General features: G+C 39.8%; 2 protein-coding genes across 7 annotated transcripts in view; one reads left to right on the top strand and one right to left on the bottom strand.

Annotated features, from left to right (window-relative positions):
• The window catches only part of WDFY3 (WD repeat and FYVE domain containing 3), a 264,633-nt gene extending 246,242 nt beyond the window's left edge, over positions 1-18,391 (bottom strand). For 5 of the 6 annotated variants that reach the window (XM_033416011.2, XM_049709050.1, XM_049709049.1 and 2 more), the window contains exon 1: positions 18,253-18,385. The gene's annotated coding sequence lies outside the window, so the exon portion shown is untranslated. Of the gene's footprint in view, positions 1-18,252 lie in introns of all 6 variants that reach the window. The other variant, XM_049709048.1, reaches the window with a different exon arrangement.
• A 24-nt stretch (positions 18,392-18,415) lies between these two features.
• LOC101279699 (ubiquitin carboxyl-terminal hydrolase 31-like) lies at positions 18,416-20,323 on the top strand. Its single transcript, XM_033416018.2, has one exon. It carries the CDS (start codon positions 18,416-18,418, stop codon positions 18,743-18,745), a length of 330 nt encoding a protein of 109 aa, XP_033271909.1. The 3' UTR covers positions 18,746-20,323.
• Positions 20,324-21,229: the final 906 nt, after the last annotated feature.

Raw genomic sequence — 21,229 nt, 5'->3', positions numbered from 1 at the left:
TTGGGTAGTATAGTCATTTTCACAATACTGATTCTTCCAATCCAAGAACATGGTATACTTCTCCATCTGTTTATGTCATACTTGATTCCTTTCATCAGTGTTTCATAGTTTTCTGAGTACAAGTCTTTTGCCTCCTTAGGCAGGTTTATTCCTAGGTATTTTATTCTTTTTGCTGCAATGGTAAATAGGATTGTTTCCTTAATTTCTCTTTCCGATTTTTCGTTGTTAGTGTATAGGAATGCCAGAGATTTCTGTACATTAATTTTGTACCCTGCAACCCTACCAAATTCACTGATTAGTTCTAGTAGTTTTCTGGTGGCATCCTTAGGATTTTCTATGTATATTATCATGACAATTGCAAACACTGACAGTTTTACTTCTTTTCCACTTTTTATTCCTTTTATTTCTTTTTTTCCTCTGATTGCCGCAGCTAGGTCTTCCAAAACTGTGTTGAATAAGAGTGGCAAGAATGGACGTTCTTGTCTTGTTCCTGATCTTAGCAGAAATGCTTTCAGTTTTTTACCACTGAGTATGATGTCTGCTGTGTGTTTGTCAAATATGGCCTTTATTATGTTGAGGTAGGTTCCCTCTATGCCCATTTTCTGGAGAGTTTTTATCATAAATGGGTGTTGAATTTTGTCAAAAGCTTTTTCTGCATCTATTGAGATGATCATATAGTTTTTATTCCTTAATTTGTTAATATGGTGTATCACACTGATTGATTTGCATATATTGAAGAATCCTTGCAACCCTGGGATAAATCCCACTTGATCATGATGTATGATCCTTTTAATATGTTGTTGGATTCTGTTTGCTAGTATTTTGTTCAGGATTTTTGCATCTATGTTTATCAGTGATGCTGGTCTACAATTTTCTTTTTTTGTGATATCTTTTTCTGGTTTTGATATCAGGGTGATGGTGGCTTTGAGGATGAATTTGGGAGTGTTCCTCCCTCTGTAATTTTTTGGAAGAGTTTGAGAAGGATGGGTGTTAGCTCTTCTCTAGATGTTTGATAGAATTCACCTGTGAAGCCACCTGGTCCTGGACTTTTGTTTGTTGAAGGATTTTTATTTACAGTTTCAATTTCATTACTTGTGATACGTCTGTTTATATTTTCTAATTCTTCCTGGTTCAGTCTTAGAAAATTGTACCTTTCCAAGAATTTGCCCATTTCTTCGTGGTTGTCCGTTTTATTGGCATATAGTTGTTTGTAGTAGTTTCCTATAATCCTTTGTATTTCTGCAGTGTCAGTTGTGATTTCTCCTTTTTCATTTCTAATTTTATTGATTTGCATCCTCTCCCTTCTTTTCTTGATGAGGCTGGCTAAGGGTTTATCAATTTTGTTTACCTTCTCAAAGAACCAGCTTTTAGTTTTATTGATCTTTGCTATTGTTTTCTTTGTTTCTATTTCACTTATTTTTGTTCTGATCTTTATGATTTCCTTCCTTCTACTCACTTTGCGTTTTCTTTATTCTTTCTCTAGTTGCTTTAGGTGTAGGGTTAGATTATTTATTTGAGATTTTTCTTGTTTCTTGAGGTGAAATTGAATTGCTATAAACTTCCCTCTTAGAACTGCTTTTGCTTCATCCCATAGGCTTTGGGTCCTCGTGTTTTCGTTGTCATTTGTTTCTATGTATTTTTTTTATTTCTTCTTTGATTTCTTTAGTGATCTCTTGGTTATTTAGTAGTGCACTGATTAGCCTCCATGTGTTTGTGTTTTTTACTGTTTTTTTCCTGATATTGGCTTCCGATCTCATAGCGTTGTGGTCAGAAAAGATGCTTAATGTGATTTCAATTTTCTCAAATTTTCTGAGGCTTGATTTGTGACCCAAGATGTGATCTATCCTGGAGAATGTTCCATGTGCACTTGAGAAGAAAGTGTATTCTGCTACTTTCGGGTGGAATGTTCTATAAATATCCATTGAATCTATCTGATCTATCGTATCATTTTAAGTTTGTGTTTCCTTATTTGTTTTCTGTTTGGATGATCTGTTCATTGGTGTAAGTGAAGTGTTAAAATCCTCTACTATTATTGCGTCACTGTTGATTTCTCCTTTCATGACTGTTAGCATCTGCCTTATTTATTTAGATGCTCCTATGTTGGGTGCATAAACATTTATAATTGTTATATCTTCTTCTTGGATTGATCCCTTGATTGTTACGTAGTGTCCTTCCTTATCTCTTGTTACAGTCTTTATTTTAAAGTCTATTTTATCTGATATGAGTATTGCTACTACAGCTTTCTTTTTTTTTTTGGCTGTACGCAGGCCTCTCACCGTTGTGGCCTCTCCCATTGCAGAGCACAAGCTCCGGACGTGCAGGCTCAGCTGCCATGGCTCACGGGCCCAGCCGCTCCACGGCATGTGGGATCTTCCCAGACCTGGGCACGAACCTGTGTCCCCTGCATTGGCAGGCGGACTCTCAACCACTGCGCCACCAGGGAAGCCCCCAGCTTTCTTTTGATTTCCATTTGCATGGAATATCTTTTTCCATCCCCTCACTTTCAGTCTGTATGTGTCCCTAGGTCTGAAGTGGGTCTCTTGTAGACAGCATATATACGGGTCTTGTTTTTGCATCCATTCAGCCAGTCTGTGTCATTTGGTTGGAGCATTTACTCCATTTATATTTAAGGTAATTATTGATATGTATGTTCCTATTACCATTTTCTTAATTGTTTTGGGTTTGTTTTTGTGGGTCTTTTTCTTCTCTTGTGTTTCCCGCCCAGAGAAGTTTCTTTAGCATTTATTGTAAAGCTGGTTTGGTGGTGCTGAATTCTCTTAGCTTTTATTTGTCTGAAAAGCTCGATTTCTCCATCAAATCTGAATGAGATCCTTGCTGGGTAGAGTAATCTTGGTTGTAGCTTTTTCTCTTTCATCACTTTAAGTATATCCTGCCACTCCCTTCTGGCCTGCAGAGTTTCCGCTGAAAAATCAGCTGATAACCTTATGGGAATTCCTTTGTATGTTATTTGTTGTTTTTCGCTTGCTACTTTTAGTATTTTTTCTTCGAATTTAATTTTTGTTAGTTTGATTAATATGTGTCTTGGTGTGTTTTCCTAGGGTTTATCCTGTATGGGACTCTCTGTGCTTCCTGGACTTGGGTGACTATTTCCTTTCCCATGTTAGGGAAGTTTTCCATTTCCTTGATGATTAGTGATGTTGAGCATCCTTCTATGTACTTATATCTTTCTATGTGGTACGTATTGGCCATTCATATACCCACAGTGAAATGTCTGTTGAAATCCTTGGCCCATTTTTTGACACAGTTCTTTGTCTTATTATTAAATTATGAGAGTTCTTAAGATATTGCGGTTCAAATGCTTTGCCGGATATATGTTTTGCAAATATTTTTCCCAGTCTTTGGCTAACCTTTTCATTTTTTTAATGGTACAGAATGTTCATTTAGAAAAAATTCATTGAGCTGTACACCTACAGTTTCTTCATTTTTATTTATGTATATACTCAAAGGAATAGGTTTATTTAAAAAGAGAAAGAAGGAGCTAGATAATGGATGGTTCCTTGAAAGGTGACAAAATCATCAACTAGTAGTCTGAAGATGATACAAAATGGTCTTCAAATACTAAAACCTAGAAAATATATCCATATACTTTAAGAGCCCTTCATAGCATAGGTCCGGGTCCTATCAGATGCCCAGGCATGAAAACTAAAATTAGCAAAGGAAAATAATGTGTTGAAGGCCTCTCTTCTGCAATTCCTTATTGCAATTTGACCTCTGAATTCTAGGCATTTCAGATTAGGATATATTATACCTTTTGTCAATTACAGTTTGTTTTGTTTTGTTTTGTTTTTGTGGTACGTGCGCCTCTCACTGCTGTGGCCTCTCCCGTTGCAGAGCACAGGCTCCGGACGCGCAGGCTCAGCGGCCATGGCTCACGGGCCCAGCCGCTCCGCGGCATGTGGGATCCTCCCGGACCAGGGCACGAACCCGTGTCCCCTGCATCGGCAGGCAGACTCTCAACCACTGCGCCACCAGGGAAGCCCTCAATTACAGTTTTAAGTGGAAACTTTATGTTGATGAGAAAAGCAAAGAGATTCAACTTTAGTGTAATTACATAAAAAACTAATTCATGCAATGCCTTTCAAAAAGCATCTGATTGTCAAATACATATGCTAAAAAAAATTTAAAACATTACATATATACTTAAAATAGATAAGCAACAAAGATTTACTGTATAGCACAGGGAACTATATTCAATATCTTATAATAACAAATAATTGAAAACCTGAAATATGTATATATATATATATATATATACACACAGGTGAGTCTCTTTGCTGTACACCTGAAACTAACACAATATTGTAAATCAACTGTACTTCAATTTAAACAAAAATTTCATATGCTTTTGTTGGCAGCACAGATAGCTTTATATGTAAGTACTATTTTTTAGTCCTTAATCATCCCAAAATTCTCTCTCCTAACATTATAAGAAACAAAAATCATATGTTGGCATTTTTCATATTAATAAAAATACATGCTTAGTAGAATATGAAATGTCAAGTAGAACACATTTTTTGAAGCGAAACAATAATACTGCTCTCCACCCCAACACCAACTCTTCTTTTTCCCTAACCCATGCCCCAAATATAGTCTTTAACAGTCTTTAGACATTTTCTCTGCTCAAATGAGTATATATAGGTACACACACACGCCATCACAAATACAGGATATATGACATTTTAAAATTCTATTAACCAAAATTTTTTAAATGAGGCTTTTATGACTGAGGAACTGTAAAACATGAAATCAAAAGGGGAAAAGATTTGAGTCAAGTAAGACAAAAATAGGTTAAAATTTAACACAGCCATTGGATGTGACTTGAAATCTTGCTTAAGTTTTGGGAACTTACAGAATATATTATTATTTCTGTTGTAGACACTTCTTAAGAGTAGCTAGAGTGCCTACAATCCTTCCCTTTTCTGTGCCATGATCAATGGCCTTAAAGAAAAAGATCAGAGATAAAACTAATAGGGAGATTTAGGGAATGGCTATTTGAATGAACCTCTCACAACAGAACCACAGTAAAAAGATTCCTCACCAGAACCCTGCCATTGCCAATCAATGCAAACAAATCAAAATATAAAGCCTGTTAATAATTGGGTGGACAAGATGACTGTCATCATAGATCAAGTCATACTTCCTCTCTAGCCAGCCTAGTCCTTGCTCAGTGGTTTCATGAAAATAACCACAAGCAGCTGGCAGGAGAAGCAGTTATGCAAGGGATCAATTACATTGACTCACTAAGACTGACCTCACTGCCTCTACTATTGAGAAGCCAATTGCCTGAGTCCCCCACAGGCACTACCTCTTAGCAGGCATCAAGCCCCTTGGATTACAGAAATGGTGACGGCGATCCTTGCTGTAAGAGTCACCAATTCTGAATTTGCCTCTGCCAGCACCACTATGCAGGATTAACTGAATGCTTCTTATAAATCACATGGCGTCTGATCCAGGAATTCACTTCAAATGGCAAAGGGTAGATGCACATGCCCTGATTAATCTTACCAAATACTCTTATTCAGACACAGGTGTCCCCACAGTAGGAAGCAATGATTATAGAAGCTTGATGTAAGAATTACTGCCAGAGCTAAAAACTTCTGAATTTTGGGTGCTGTCCTGCAGGATACAAAATGGGCTCGGAACCATCTACCAAAATATGCTGTCTCCCATCTCCAGAATATACTGGATGTGGGAACCAAACAGTAATAGTGGAGTGGTGTCTTTTCTGCTCTCAAAGTTTTGCTTTTTATCTTATGAACTCTGGAATCTGCTGACCTAGAAGTTTTAGTACCAAAAAAAAAAAAAAAAAAATACTTCTACCAGGAGACAGAATAACTGTTTTACTCCACTGAAAGCTGAGCTTATCATGTTCAGTTTGATTTCTTCATGACAGTAGAAAAACAAGCAAAAATGAAGGCTACAGGATGGGTTAAAAATGACTGTCCATGACTATCAAGGGGAAGAGAGGTTGCTACTCTACCTTTGGGGGCTAGGAAGACCATGAGAAGAACTCAGGGGAATCCACTGGAGTAAGTTCTGGTAGTACTATGCAGTGTTAAGGTTAGTGGAAGCCTATCACAACACCATACAGTCAGAGCTACAAGGAGCTCAAACGCTTTCAGGAATGAAGGACTGGGTCAGGTTGTGAGAAAAAGAACCCTGATAAGCCGAGATGCTAGCAGAAGGTATGAAATCTGAAGTGAAACAGGTCAGGGTGTGTGCACTAATACAATATTAAGGATTGTAGCCACGATTAGTTTCCATACTAGTCACTGGTAGATGGTAAGTACCCCCGTCTTTCCCTTTAAATACATTTTCTTTTTATTTCCTTTCTCCCAATCATGAAGATGGCAAGTTAGCAGGAATTAAATTTACGTTGTAAAATATCAAGATAGAATCACAGTGGAACCAGGGGCAGCATGATATCATTCCGAATCAGTAGCCCTATGGTACTGCCTCTGAATATGGCACTTCAGCTTGCATTTAGATTTTCTCCCACTGGAAAAGTTGCCTCCATGGATGGGATATAGCAGGGTTATCTCAACATTTATACAAGTGGGGAGGGAAGTGAGTGGAAAGAAGAGAAGGGAAGGAAAAGGGGTAGTTAAACTACTAATGGGTGAGATCTTCTAAACGTCCCCTAGGAGGGCTGCCTGGCTTTCCATTTCTCTTTCTGTGGGGATGGTCCCCACCACACAGGGGCAGACTCCTGGGGTTATGACTGCACATCATAACCGTGGGTCCTCTGGCTCTAGGAGACAGATCCCTGAGCTGAAAAGGGCTAATCTAATAATTTCTTGTTGGAATATAAAAATTGAAAAGCCAAGGCAGAGAATAAATCTTTACAGTGAAGTCACATTAATGGCAGGGGTCTGGAAAGAAGGTATAAAAACTCCTGCTGATGAGCTCCCAAGAGCTGCTCTGGTTTCTTCTGTTCAAGCCCCACTCATTCCATTCATCAATTTCCAGTATGGGTTCCAAAAATGCCTTTTGGTCCCCCTTAAGCTGGTGAGTATCAGCTGACTGAAACCCCAAAATGCTACTGACTTCTTCTAGGAAGTAAAAAGGTATGCAAGGTTCTCATTTTAACGTCAAATTATCACAGTCATACATTTTCCTTGCTTCCTCTTAGCCCGCTCAAAAACTAAACTAACAGTGTACTTTTGCCTTCAGAATTGTGACATTAGAACTCTCATGCCTAACGTGCTTTTTCATATCCTCCTATTTTGCAAGAAAGCACATTTACCCCAAAGCTTCAGTCTGTTCATTTTAGCACCAGTTCCGTGTTAAGACATTACTCTGAAATGTCAGCAGTTCTCTGCATCTCGTGATCCCATACTAGTGCCAACAAAGCAAAGTGAATGATTACTGATTAACAATGGAAATGAATTCTGTCCTTAAAAGACAATAGTATATTAAAAAAATTTCAAGTCTAGTCTGTTTGTGCTCTCCATGTGCCTTGCTTCTCCGGTCACTTATAACCTAGATATAGACTTCTGACAAGGGATGCTTAAGCAGTTTCAGCCCTAATCTTCAATTCTGGATCAAGTCACTATTAACATTAATTCACCCAGCCTTTACATCCCAGATTAGATTACTAGGGTTCCTAGCTTGTTCTGATACCCACTGCGTTCTACTCTTACCCTCTCTGCTGTTCTAGCCCTGTTTATACCTCAGTTATTGTAATTAGGCCTCTGTTCTAACACTTCTGGAGATTCCTAGTCTGGTCCCTGCCTGGTGTCTTCCTAGTACTGGGACGCCTACTTTCGATTATCAGTCCCAATCCCAAGGACTGGTATCAGGCCATTATCTAGAGTCCAGTACCCAGACAGAATTCTCTGGCAGCCAATCATATAAATATATGTATAAATTTATGAACTCACTCATTAATTTCTCTCTCTCTCTCTCAATTCTATGTGCTTCTTCACCTTGAATTCCCATTAGCAATAGATTGTGCAGATTGTTCTCTGCCTGTTCTATCCCTGACATGGGCTACCAAAGAGAACTTTTTCTCAAACACCTGTAGTTTAGGTGAGATTGGCTCTAACATGCAGCAAACTTTCAAATGTGGACTCATTCTAGTCTGTCCTGTATAACAGTAAGCTCGGCCCTACTCTAAAACTTGGCCATGCTCTGTCATATCACAAATACAATAAAACTCTATCAAATCTTGAGATATGGTAAAAGTATACAAACGTAACATAATTTAGAAACAAAACAAACAAATGAGAAATTTTTTCTAAATGGTAGGAATTGGAAACTTTGTAATACAGTGATATTAAAATAACATCATATGAATCCTGGACATTTACATGCCAAAATTTTTTTTTAAATCATCAGATTATAATTTCTAAAACTAGAGAAAAAAAAAATCACATTTTATAACTATATTCTATTATAGCATACAGAAATGACCATTTCATTCCCAAGAGTTCAAGCAGAAATTTCTTGACACAAAACAAATAAGGTACATCAAAACAATAAAGTATATACATCTAATCATATAAATTAGTATCTCTTTTGATCAATGCTGAATTCTTCTTTATGAAACATGATTAAATTTCTAATTCCATCTATTGCCAAAAAATGGGATTCCCATTATTTTCTCCAAAGTCTAGCTTTGTTATTAATAGTATATCCTCATTAAAGGTGTTTCCCCTCCTGGCTTTCTCTACCTTGATTCCTAACTAAAGATCAAGTTACAAATGGAATCATTATGGACATAATAAAAAACTGCAAAATAGCCCAAGATTCAAGGAAAAAGGTGTGTGTATTTACCTCAGGCCTCTTACAAGCCAAGAGGGCTGCAGTAAGAACAAGTACAACGGATAATAAGGAACTCCAAATACTGTGGCTAGAAAGGAAAGCCAATAAAACCTCAAAGCAGATGTCGTTACCACATTATTTAATAATTATCTGTTCATAAACTAAACTAGTTTACTAGCTCTTTGAATGGAGAAATAGTATCTTATCATCTTATTATTTTCAGAACCCAAAGTAGACAGTTAATATTCTCTTGTTGAATGAAAAAAAAACAAAAAAAATCAAGGATTCAGATGGCTAGTAAAACAGTGTCAAATGTACTCATCTTACAGTGTAACAAAGCCACTGTGGAATGACAACTGCCAGGCAGGACCTTACTCGAAGAAAACCAAGTATAATGTGAGTCCTAAGTCCCATTTCCCCAAAACACTCCATACTAGTCGATAAACACAAGGCAAAATGTAGCTCACATGATGGATTAATTTCATCTGCTTTTAACTATTCACCAGGTAATTATTTCCCTCTATTCTAACTTAATATTACTATAACACTTTCCTCAAACACTATGTTTAATATTTATCTTTTAAAAATTCACCTTACTACTTGTTTACATTGGCAGGACTTCTCTATTTCAGTCATCTGGCCAATTTATCTTCTAAATTGCTGTTCATAGACATTTTCTAGTGATTTGAAGTCCCAAGAGGAAAATAATAATGAAATTTAGTTTTAACTGTAACTCCAATAAGCTATAGCATTTTTTACTAGTCACTCTGCCATCTTTAAACTTTTTTTAAATAAAAACAGGACTTTCTTATTGATCTCTTAATGATAACTGATGACAAAATGCAAGTCTAACTCAAAACCTGTGCATAGTACTTAACTCTGCTACTTAGAAAAATGAGATAAAAAAAATTTAATACAAATCAGTGTCACCATTACGTTAATCATGTAAGAGCATTTCTAAACTTTAACAAAACACAAGAAAGCACATCCAGGTGTGATTACTATCTATAATGTATGCTTGCTTAATGTTAAATAACAGGACCAAATTAACAATTAGGTCCTGAAATGCAACCAGTCTTCTTCCATTAAAATAGCACTCACTGGCTTCCCTGGGGGCGCAGTGGTTGAGAGTCCGCCTGCCGATGCAGGAGACACGGGTTCGTGCCCCGGTCTGGGAAGATCCCACATGCCGCAGAGCGGCTGGGCCCGTGAGCCATGGCCGCTGAGCCTGCGCGTCCGGAGCCTGTGCTCCGCAACGGGAGAGGCCACAACAGTGAGAGGCCCACGTACCGCGAAAAAAAAAAAAAAAAATAGCACTCACTGAACAGAACTTCACTGGACTGGAATGATGCTTTGTTGGATGACATTAGGATATGCAAAACAACTATTAAATTCTGCACTAAAGTGGGCATCAACAAGCAGAGTAGCAAGAAGAAAGGTTAGAATATGGGGATCCTTTTAAAGATCTCTTAATGCCGGCAAACAGCAGTCAAAAAATGGCTCATTTCTGATGAATGCATTAGGCTGAGAAAAATCAGAGTTCATGAAAATCCATAAAGAGAAAAAAGAATAAGCTTTCTAAGAAAGACACAATACCCCCAGCTACGAATAGACATCACTAGTATTATCATCTCAGAAAGGCTATTCAGCACATTTTCCCCCTGCCCTCTCCCAACTACACAAGTGCATGTTGGTGCAATGGTGGCCTTAATGCCTTTTCCACAGCTGCCATGTCGTGTCAGGATTCCCCATATCCTCCTTAAAGTATAAACACCTATGCCAACGCCTGTGGTGGTTATGTAACCTAACTCAAGTGGGGAATCACTGAACTTATTTACTCTGGTGATTCAGATTTAAATCTAGGTCTCTGTGGAAAAGGAGGCAAAGAATACAAATGCATGTTATGACACCATTTTTCATTAATATTTATTGTATAACTGAAGCAAACTCAACATTTTCTGCTCTTTTATAAGTTTGACGAAGAAACGAGCTTTCGGAAATGCTCCAGGTTTGACTAGGTATAGGTCAGCATCTGCTAGACTGAATGACCTGGGCAGAACAAGTCCCTTTTACAGGGAACTCTTTATTTTCTCTCTCTCTCCCTGTTCCCCCCTCATGGTGTTTCCACTCACCCACACTGTCCTTTCCCTTCCTTCTCCAGCCTTTGCTTTAAGCCCACCACCAATAGCTACCTCTTAGCAATGCTGAAGTTCACAATGTCAAGATAATTTTTTCAATGCTACTTCACTCCGAGATAATAAAAATACTTTAAACAGTGGTCAGACTTCAGAAATAATAAAACAGCAACAAATCAGTTTTCATCTTGACCAAAGAGGTAACTCATCTAATTTATTTCTGGACTTAGCAAATGAAATGAAATACATAAAGCATGTCTGTCATCAATCCAACAGATCAAGTTATCTTTAAAAAGAATACATGCTAGGGAAGTCATATTTAGTACAATTTTCATGGTGACCTAGTTGTAAAATGCTTCAGGAGCAAAGCTAAGGTTTTCATGTTAAAAATATGTTTTCTTCTAAATGTTTTACTTTATCCTTATTCCTTTTCTTCATTACTTAAATAATAAATTCAGACTAATTTTTTCCCAAGAGACCTCATCTGATTCATTGATGGTGAAATCGATTAATTTTATAATTTTCTGTAATTCTGATATAAGTAAATCTCACAGTTTTCACCAAGGAATTTCTACCAATCCACCTGATATTCAGATCAAACCTCATCTTAGGGTTACCCTAAGCATTTCAACTAAAAGTAATCTTTCTACTCTCTAAGTATCCATAGAACTTCTGTACCCCTCAGACAGACTAATCACATACTGTTCAATTATTTATGCATCCATCTTATCTCCATTATATTATAAAGTTATTGAGAGCAGGACTATCCATGTCTTAAAACATCCATGTATCTACCAGAGTACTCAGGACAGCACACAATAAAACATTTAATAAATAATTAGGAAAAGAGTATAGAATTATTAATATACATTATAGCATCATTTGAGAATCTACTTACAGTGTATTATCATTTTGGGAAATAAGAAGTAGGCTCCCAGAGCAAGTTGAATATAATAAAATTATTAGGCAATCAATCGACAATGATATTTCTAAAAATAACTGAGTTTATTTTTATTTCATACTTGTTTACTTAACTGTGGCATTTATCATCTAAATCACTGTGTTTTAATGAGCAGTGTGCCACAGGAAAAGAACTTGGGCTTTAGAGTCAGAGAAACCCAGGCTTTAATCAAGAAGAACTGATTATGAATTTACTGAGGGATTTCTAGGACAAAGAGAATAAGGAAACATAAAAAAACATATTATCATTCTTTCACTTGATAATGAAGTCTTAGAATTCCTAGGAGTGACAGTAAACATTTATTTTCTTAAGACTTACAGCCATTTGCGTAGTTACCTGTTGCCCTTTTCACAGAAAATTAAGGGAAGGAACAGACCCTTGGTCTGCTGGCCCATGGAAACAAAGTATAGAATCTAACCTCTTCACTCTCTGGGGAGAACAAAAATATCAACATTCTTGTATTTGTCAACATTTTTCAAGGCTAGCAAGATCACTGTGCTTTTAGTAATAAAGTATATAAATCAGTATTGTACTATAGTCATGTAAGATATTACCACTGGTCAAGAGTGATAGGTGAAGGGTACATGGGACTCTACTATTTTCGCAACTTACTGTGAGTTTATAATTTCTTCAAAATTTAAAAAATATATCAGTAAGGTAATGCAGTTTGAACAAATGTTAGGGAAATTAAAACAAGTAAGCTGCTTTTCTAAACTCAAACACTCAAAATGTACTAAGAAATCTGGATATTTTGAGAAGATACTTGTGGGATTCTTTTTAAAGTGTTGAGTCCTATATATGTACAATAATTAATCACCTCCTAAGTTATATAATTTATAAGCAAAATTTTACTTACATGCTTTTTTTTAGTGGATGCTTTACTTAGGGGAAGGCAATAAACCTAAAAGATTCTGTGCAGATAAACTAGTTGTCCCCCCTAAAGAAAAAATACAAAATAATTTTGGTATGACTTTCTAATATTAGATAATGACTGTGTACCAGATTCCTACTTTTCTTAGGCTAATATTAAATTAATTGGCCTCCGTGAAGTCCATACTGGCTGGAGAACAGAGGGACACAACTAGGAAGAAACATTATACAGGAAGAGGAAGCTGGGCCTGGCAGATTCATCAAGTGTTGAAGATATACCTATCAAAGGTATGTCAAAGGGCTTCCCTGGTGGCGCAGTGGTTGAGAGTCCGCCTGCCGATGCAGGGGATGCGGGTTCGTGCCCCGGTCCGGGAAGATCCCACATGCCGCGGAGCGCCTGGGCCCGTGAGCCACGGCCGCTGAGCCTGCGCATCCGGAGCCTGTGCTCCGCAACGGGAGAGGTCTCAGCAGTGAGTAGGCCCGCGTACCGCAAAAAAAAAAATGGAGGGAAAATGACTCATATCACTAAAAAACATTACTTTAAATATTCTTCCTCAAGTCTTTACAGCTTCTGCAGATGCAATACTTAGCATCTCCCAATGTCCTTCTCCTGCAGGTTCAAACACATGCAGGTACTGGGGAATCAGACTGAACGAGGAAGGCTGAGATGCAAGGAGGGAGGGATTCGCAGTTACCGTTAACAATTCTAGGCTTAAGATGATAAACTAGATGTTCCAGTGTTGAGCGTGTCTGTGCTGGAGCCTGACATTTCTACAAACTCAGTGGTGAGCACAAAACCCCAAAACTCTGCATCCATACAGTCGAATAATACAGCAGCTATGACTGCCTGTTCAACCAAATGAAACACTACAAAATATCGGCTTTATTGCTATACTAGACTTTTCTCACTCTGCAGCGCTTCTGCTTCAGTTGTTTATAGAAGTGATATTCTAGACGTTGTGTCTTGTTTATTAAATAATCAGTGTCTTGTTTATTAAAGATTCAGGGGCCCAGTAATAAAGTAACCTCAAAAATTCCCATTAAAGAAAGGAAAACAGAAGTGTGAATGAACAAAAACATTGTGCAATGAATCCTATTTAGCTTGGAGAGAAATTATCTACATTTCTTTATTATTACATTTGTTTAGAATGAATGAATGAGTGAATTTCCTAAGTATTTGGCATTTCTTGAGCATGCAGTTAAAGGAAGGCCATAGGGAAACATGTTAAGGGATTTGCCCATGGTAAACATGTTAAGGGATTTGCCCAAGGGAAGCAGAGGAAAGAGTGAGCAGAGGCTGGCACATGGATGTCCACTCAGTCATTCATCAAGTATTTATTGAGCACCTATTATGCACAGCTCATTGCCCCAGCACTAAATGTACAGCGGTCAGCAAAACAGACAGAATCCACGTCCACATGAGCAATACTCTTGGGTATCTCCTACCCAGTTTTTAATGATTAACACCATTTTCAGCAACATAATTCCACAAGCATTCATCCAATGAAACAGGAATTCAGAGGTTTAAAAGAAAAATCTAGGACCTCCAACTGTACAATAAGAAACTCAAAGAAACATCCTTTAAGTGCTATTGCCTTCATATTGAGATCATGACCAATGACCAGGCCAAAAATTATTTAGCAATGTCTGTCATAAACTTCCTACGCTGGTTCAAATACTATTGAAAGTAAGAATTAATAAGTCAAAAACATTAAAGGAGACCACTAGACATATAACAAACAGCTAAAGTTTTAATAACTGACAATACTAAGTGTCAACAAGGGTGTAGAGCAACTGAAATTTTCTTACGTTGCTTCAGATAAGAATGCAAAACAGTAGTCATTTTGGAAAACAGTTTGGCAGTTCAATACCAATATTGATAAATATACACTTTTCATAGGACCCAGTAACCCCACTCCTAGGTACAACTCAAGAAAACTGAAAACATTTGTCGTACACACAGACCTGTACATAACTTTTTACAGCAGCTTTATTTATAATCGTCCAAAACGGAGAACTCAAATGTCCAACTCATGAACGGATGAACAAATCGTGGTACCTCAATATAATGGAATGCTACTCAACAATACAAAGGAACAAATTTAGTGGCGTGCTAGGGCTGACTGGTACAGCTTATGAAAGCCCACTGTTAATTTTCAGGAGTTTTGCAAGCTGATTTAGGTAGCTTAACACGGGCCATGATGAGAGTATACACACTGCAATAATTAACAGATGCTATCAATCAGGGATTGTTTTTTCTTTTCTGGAGAGCAGGCTGTTACAATGTTTATCAGCACACCATTTAAAAAACTACTGATACATGCAACAACTTAATGAATATCAAAAGTATTATGATATATATATGGAATCTAAAAGAAAAAATGGTTCTGAAGAAACTAGGGGCCAGACAGGAATAAAGACACAGACGTGGAGAGTGGACTTGAGGATACGGGGAGGGGGAAGGGTAAGCTGGGATGAAGTGAGAGAGTGGCATGGACATATATACACTACCAAATATAAAATAGATAGCTAGTGGGAAGCAGCCACATAGCACAGGGAGATCAGCTTGGCGCTTTGTGACCACCTAGAGGGGTGGGAGAGGGAGGGTGAGAGGGAGACGCAAGAGGGACGGGATATGGGGATATGTGTATATGTATGGCTGATTCACTTTGTTATATATAGCAGAAGCTAACACACAATTGTAGAGCAATTATACTCCCATAAAGATGTTGGAAAAAAAAAAAAGGATTACGATAAATGAAAGAAGACACCAAAGACTACATACTGTACGATTTCATTTATGTGATATTATAAAAGACAACAGGGACATTAATTTGATTAACAGTTGCCAAGGCCTGGAGGTAGAGGGAACAGATTCGCTACAGAGGGGCATGAGAGAACTTTTTGGAGTGATAGAAATGTTTCATATGTTGATTGTGGTGGTGATCAGCCAATTGTATACATCTGCCAAAACTTTTACCACATGTAAATTATACCCAGTAAACCTGACTACAAAAAAATTATAGAGTAGAAGTCATTTATCTCTTAATTCTTTTATGGATGACAAATGCATCACACATACAAAGAGGGAACTGGAACTTAGTGGAAATAGATAACTCACATAAAGAGAAAATGGTAGAAAAAAAAAAGTGAACTTGTAATCACAGGAAGTAAAAAAACAGGGTCGGGATAATCCTGCCAAGAATAATGTAGAAATGGCCCTACTTTGAGTGTCATTCCAGATTAGTATCATTAAGAGAGGTTAGTATCACTAAGGTCTCTTCCTACTCAGAGTCAGTGGCTCAAAAATCCCGTGATATTTTGTGTTATGACAATGTCAGATCCACTTTTCAACTACAACGAAACATCAATTACTCATTTTAACATCAAGCAAATGCTGTCATTGACTTAGAGCCAAGTGCAGCCTTGTTGTTAGGAGTGCTGGCTCTGACTTTAGACAGTCTGTGCTCAAATGCTGGCCCGCCAGTGGCTATGACTTTGAACAAGCTTCTCTCGATATCTATTTCCCCATCTGTAAAATGGGATTAACATTTTCCTGAGGTTTCAATAAGAATGCATGAAAAATGACTTCTATGTGCTAAACTGTCAATAACAAACATTTCTTATGTATAATTGGAAGTGAAAGATATAAATTATCAAATCTAATCCTAAGAATTTTAATTTTCCTAACATAGGAGATTTATTCTTTAATTATATATCCAGTGGTTCATAATTCTTTGCATACATAGCCAGATCTTTTTGAGAATGTGTTGACTCCATGGACCCTTTCCCCAGAAGAAAATGCAAATATATGCTACATTCATATGATTCCCAAGGATTCAAGGACCCTCTGAAGCTCATGCATGAAATTAAAAATGCCTGATGTAAACTCTTAAAATTACAAAGTTGAGCAGTGGATTTTAAGAATTGTCAAAGTAGAGAATCCAACTAATATTGAAACAGCACACTGTCATTTACTTTTTTAAAAAAACTTTTCTTTTCCAACTAAGACCAGAACATGTTTCTAATTCATATCTCCTTTCTACAGAAATTTTAAATTAGAAGCATAACATTTTTTACATGAATCAATTTCAACTCACAAAAAGACACTAGTAGTAGAAACCTATATTTCTACCAGCCAGAGAATGAATGGTTCATAGTGTAACATGCACCACTGATGCTCAAATATCATAGGAAGGGTTCCCAAGTCAGTCTAATGCAGTATGTATTTTTAAATATCAAAAAAAACTGATTCCTATGCTTAGCGTCCCATGTTAAAGTTTTATTTTTCTTTTCAAGCGAGATTTATATTTTCCTAGACGTACGCACTACTAGCACATCTAGTTTATTTATTTTTTTAATCAAACATATTTTTGGTTGTTTTATGTTGTTTATTTGTTACCCCGTCTGATGGTGGAAACTGTTCCAAACCTGCTATCAAATAATTCCAACCTGGAAATATGCTGCTATCTCAAAGCAAAAGGTTTTGTTTTTCTTTAATTGTTTCGTTTTCATACTACAATAACCACTTGGCACTGACCAACTCATGCCCATCACTGAACAAAAAATAGTTTTTCGCATGCAGTAGCACCATTTTCCCACAGGAAACAACGATTTTTAAGGCACTGGAAGTCGAGGCAAGGGTTCACATACATAGTAAACATCCTTTCAATCGGTTTTATCTGATTATTTCAGTGAAAGGAAAACCTAACACCGTAGATCTCGGAATTCAATGGTAAAAATCAATGAAACGCTGCACCTGAGGATCACACACTGGCCAGGTCTGCCGAATGGCTTTTGGTCGGAAAGGTCACATCTGCTGTTTAAATCCCACAGTAACCGTGAATGTTCGCGATGCCACCACATCCCCCGTACAAGAGAAAAAAAGGGCAAACACACTCCGCGAGAGCATCTCTGGTTGCTTCCACAAACGAAGGTTTCCAGCACAGGGCGTGGGGGTGGGGGGAAGAGCAGGGCTCGGGAATAAGCCAGGAGAGGCCCGCAGTCAGCGGAGACAGCGCCCGAGGGATGGAGGCCTCGCTCGACGGCGCCCGGGGGCGGGGGGCTCCGGAAGCCGAGACCCCGCGGGGTCTGGCTGAGGGACCCGGACCGGACCCCGGTTCCTGTATCGCCAAGTTACGCCCCCACTGCTTACAGGAGGTAGCGTCCAGCCCCCTCCTCCCCCACCCCCCGAACTACCCCAGCATCGCTCCCCACCGACCGCAGCCCTTGACCCCAACCCCGACCCGTCCGCTACGGCGCCCTCTCCAGGCCGCGGTGGAGGACATAGGCCAGGCCGCCAGCCCTGGAGACGGCGGCGGTGGCTCTGGGGCAGCGCTGTCCCGGGGGAGGACGGCAGCTGGGCCGCGGCCTGTCCCCAGGGGCAGCAGGCGCAGGGCCGCGAGTGGGCAGCGCCTCCGCCCCTTACGAACAAAGCGGCCGCGGCGCGCCGGGCGCAGGGCTGGGGGTGGGAGGCGGCGGGCAGGGGGCACTACTCACCGGAGGGCGGGTGGGCGCAGGCTGGCCTGACCCGGAGCGGGACCGGGGCGGGCCGGGCTCCGCGCCGCAGGCGCGCTGGCGACGGGGAGGGGGCGGCGGGCGCGGCGTCCACGGTGGGGCCCGGGAGCCCCGCTGAGGGGGACGAGGCTTCGGGCCGGGATCGATGCTGCGGCCGTGGGGTGCGGGAGCCGGTCAGCCGAGGCGTGCAGCGGCGCTAGGCGGCCAGGGTAGCGACGCCGCCGCCTCTGCCTTCTCCTGCCCCTCTCCCTGCTCCCCTGCGTCCTCCTCCTCGCTGGGTCCCCGCCGCCGCCGCCGCCTCAGCCTCGGCGCTTCTCGGGCTTCTCTTCTCCATCAAGGCCGGGCCGCCCCGCAGGGACCATCCCGGAAAGTGAGGGGCTGTTGCCGTTTCCCGCAGCTGTTGGTGGCCATCTTTAATCCTCCTCCTCCTCCTCCTCCTCCGGCTTTCTCCACCTCCCGCTGGCTGCCTGACTGACTGACTCTGGATCCTCCTCTTTCCCTTCCTGCCCCTCCTACTGAGCCGGCCGCAGAAATTGCAGACGCTCTTCCTCTTAACCCTTCTGTCTTTCCTTCCTCTTTCCTTACTTCCCTTCCCTCTGCTTCCCGCTTTTACCCTTCTCTTACTAGCTGGCTTCGCCCGCTCTTGCAGGCAGCGGGCTCCGATTCTCTTAGCCTGAGTTTGGCCCCCCTTTTCACTCTTGTCCCTCTCTCCCTTCCCTTCCAAGAGGTACACACCCCAGCTTCCTTCCTTTCCCCCGTCCTGCTCTCAGCTGCTCCCGTTTCCCTCTCCCAATCCCAGCCCCTCTCCCGCGGTTCTCACCCTCCTCTGTCCCAATTAGTCCAAAGACTCAGCTAAGAAAGGACAGCTGGGTTCTGCTCTCCTTAACCCTACACCCATTTGCTGGATGCTGTCAGGCAGCGATGGAAGAACGGGAGGCTGGGTTAATTTTACACAAGCTGGAGTACAAAAGGACTGCCCACGCTAGCTGTTCTACTACGCAGCTTTGAAACTCCTGGATGGTGTCGTGTTTGGCTCCGGCCCAATAAAGGACCGAGGCATTGAAGAGCCCAGTCTCGGTTGCCTTCCCTCAGTGACCTTGAGCTGGTCACCTTAAGATTTTAGGGTTTTTTTTTTCCCCTTTCCTGTAAAGGGCATTACTTATACCTTTGCAGTCCTAACAAACAAGTGTTTAGACCCAATTAGCACGCTTTGGTAAAGCTAGAGATGCTAGTGATCATCAGTTTGCCCCTCTGTTGTTTGTTGCTAATCAACCCAGTGGACAGTTTGGGGCATACTGTAGTTCTGGCAATGGAGGCAAGCTGAGCCAGCAATTGTGAGTGGACTCCCTTAAGCAGGCTTAGAGTGGGGAAGTGGTAATATCATCGTTCTAATGACAAACTTGTTTTTCCTAACACAGCAATCTACAGAAGCTTGTGAATTTCCTCTACTAAAGATGAAGCAAGCTGGACTTGCTGTTTGCTTCTTTTCAGCCACTTGGCCTTTGGCAAGTTGGACCCATTTGTAAGGATTCACTCACAGATTACTTCAAGATCCAGCATTGCTGACAAATACAGGGGATATTATATGTGAGCACTTTGGGAAGGGTCAGAGTGGCTATCAAAAAAAAGCACCTTGCCCTTGAAGAATAAGATGAGTAGACGTGTTCAAAGGTTATTCCCTTCCATAGGCCAATTATAGAGAGAAATGTTTTAAAATGTAGTTTTATATTCTACTTCAAAGTGAGTAATTTTTTTAAGTTCAAATGTAAAATTTTGTTATAAATATGTGTTTCAAGCTGTTTGAAAAGGATATGTCAAAACAAACCTAAAAATATGTTTTAATAAAAAACATTGGTATACTGTGGGAGGCAGGGAGGTGGGGTTCTAATCTTTTTCTTTGATCCTCACAAAGTAACCTGTACCTAGTTCGGTTCCAGATTTCAGTTGCCATCTTTCAATACCAGTAATTCTTCTATTTGAAATCAACAACCTGTATCAACATCTAAAACTCTTTTAAACCCAAATAAAGTCTTTGAGACGGCTTTGTATAATACATTTTAGAATAAATTATTAAAAACAAAGCACCTGGGCTTCCCTGGTGGCGCAGTGGTTGGGGGTCCGCCTTCCGATGCGGGGGGCGCGGGTTCGTGGCTCGGTCTGGGGGGATCCCGCGTGCCGCGGAGCGGCTGGGTCTGCGTCGGGGGTGGGGGGGACGCAGCGGTGAGAGGCCCGCGTGCCGCAAAAAAATTAAAAAAATAAAGTAAAAACAAAGCACCTACATGGTGTAAGGCTGTGTGTGTGTGTGTGTGTGTGTGTGTCTACATGTGTGTTTTCTTTCTGGCCTTTAGGTGTTTATTCTTTATTTAGATTTTGTGTTTCTCCAGTTTATTACTAGACAAAATTACCACAAAATTCTTGATTCTTAAGTATTTCCTTATAAAAGTGAATATTTTCAGAGAAAATAAAATGGATAACATGAACACAGAGTAAGAAAATGAGTTGACTTAAACACTGTGGGCAGCATGGGTTTTAAAAGGATTTTCAGTTAAATATGAGGTTTCAGGAAACTTATTATGATTTTATTTACACCGAAGAAAGAAGAGTTCTACATTTTTAAAGTCATTAACACTTTAATTAGAAACGTTTTTCTTTTGAAGAAAATACACTGCAATGAAGTGCATGGATAGATCAGTATGCAAATGCAGCCCTTTCTTGTTAATGTCTTACAAACTAAAAATCTCACATAGTTTCTTCAGTGATATAAATATTGACAGGGGTGTGATAGGGAGGGTATTGGGGATATATGTATGCATATAGCTGATTCACTTTGTTGTACAGCAGAAAGTAACAACATTGTAAAGCAATTATACTCCAATAAAGATGTGTAAAAATAAACTAAATATTGACAAAAAGATAAAATATTAAAAAAGTGATAAAAATGTAGCAAGCTTTTTCTGTT

This window comes from Orcinus orca, chromosome 4 (genome assembly GCF_937001465.1).
Source record: "Orcinus orca chromosome 4, mOrcOrc1.1, whole genome shotgun sequence".
Lineage (NCBI taxonomy): Eukaryota > Metazoa > Chordata > Mammalia > Artiodactyla > Delphinidae > Orcinus > Orcinus orca.
The sequence above is the reverse complement of the archived record's forward strand: the minus strand, read 5'-3'. Positions and strand labels throughout refer to the sequence as shown.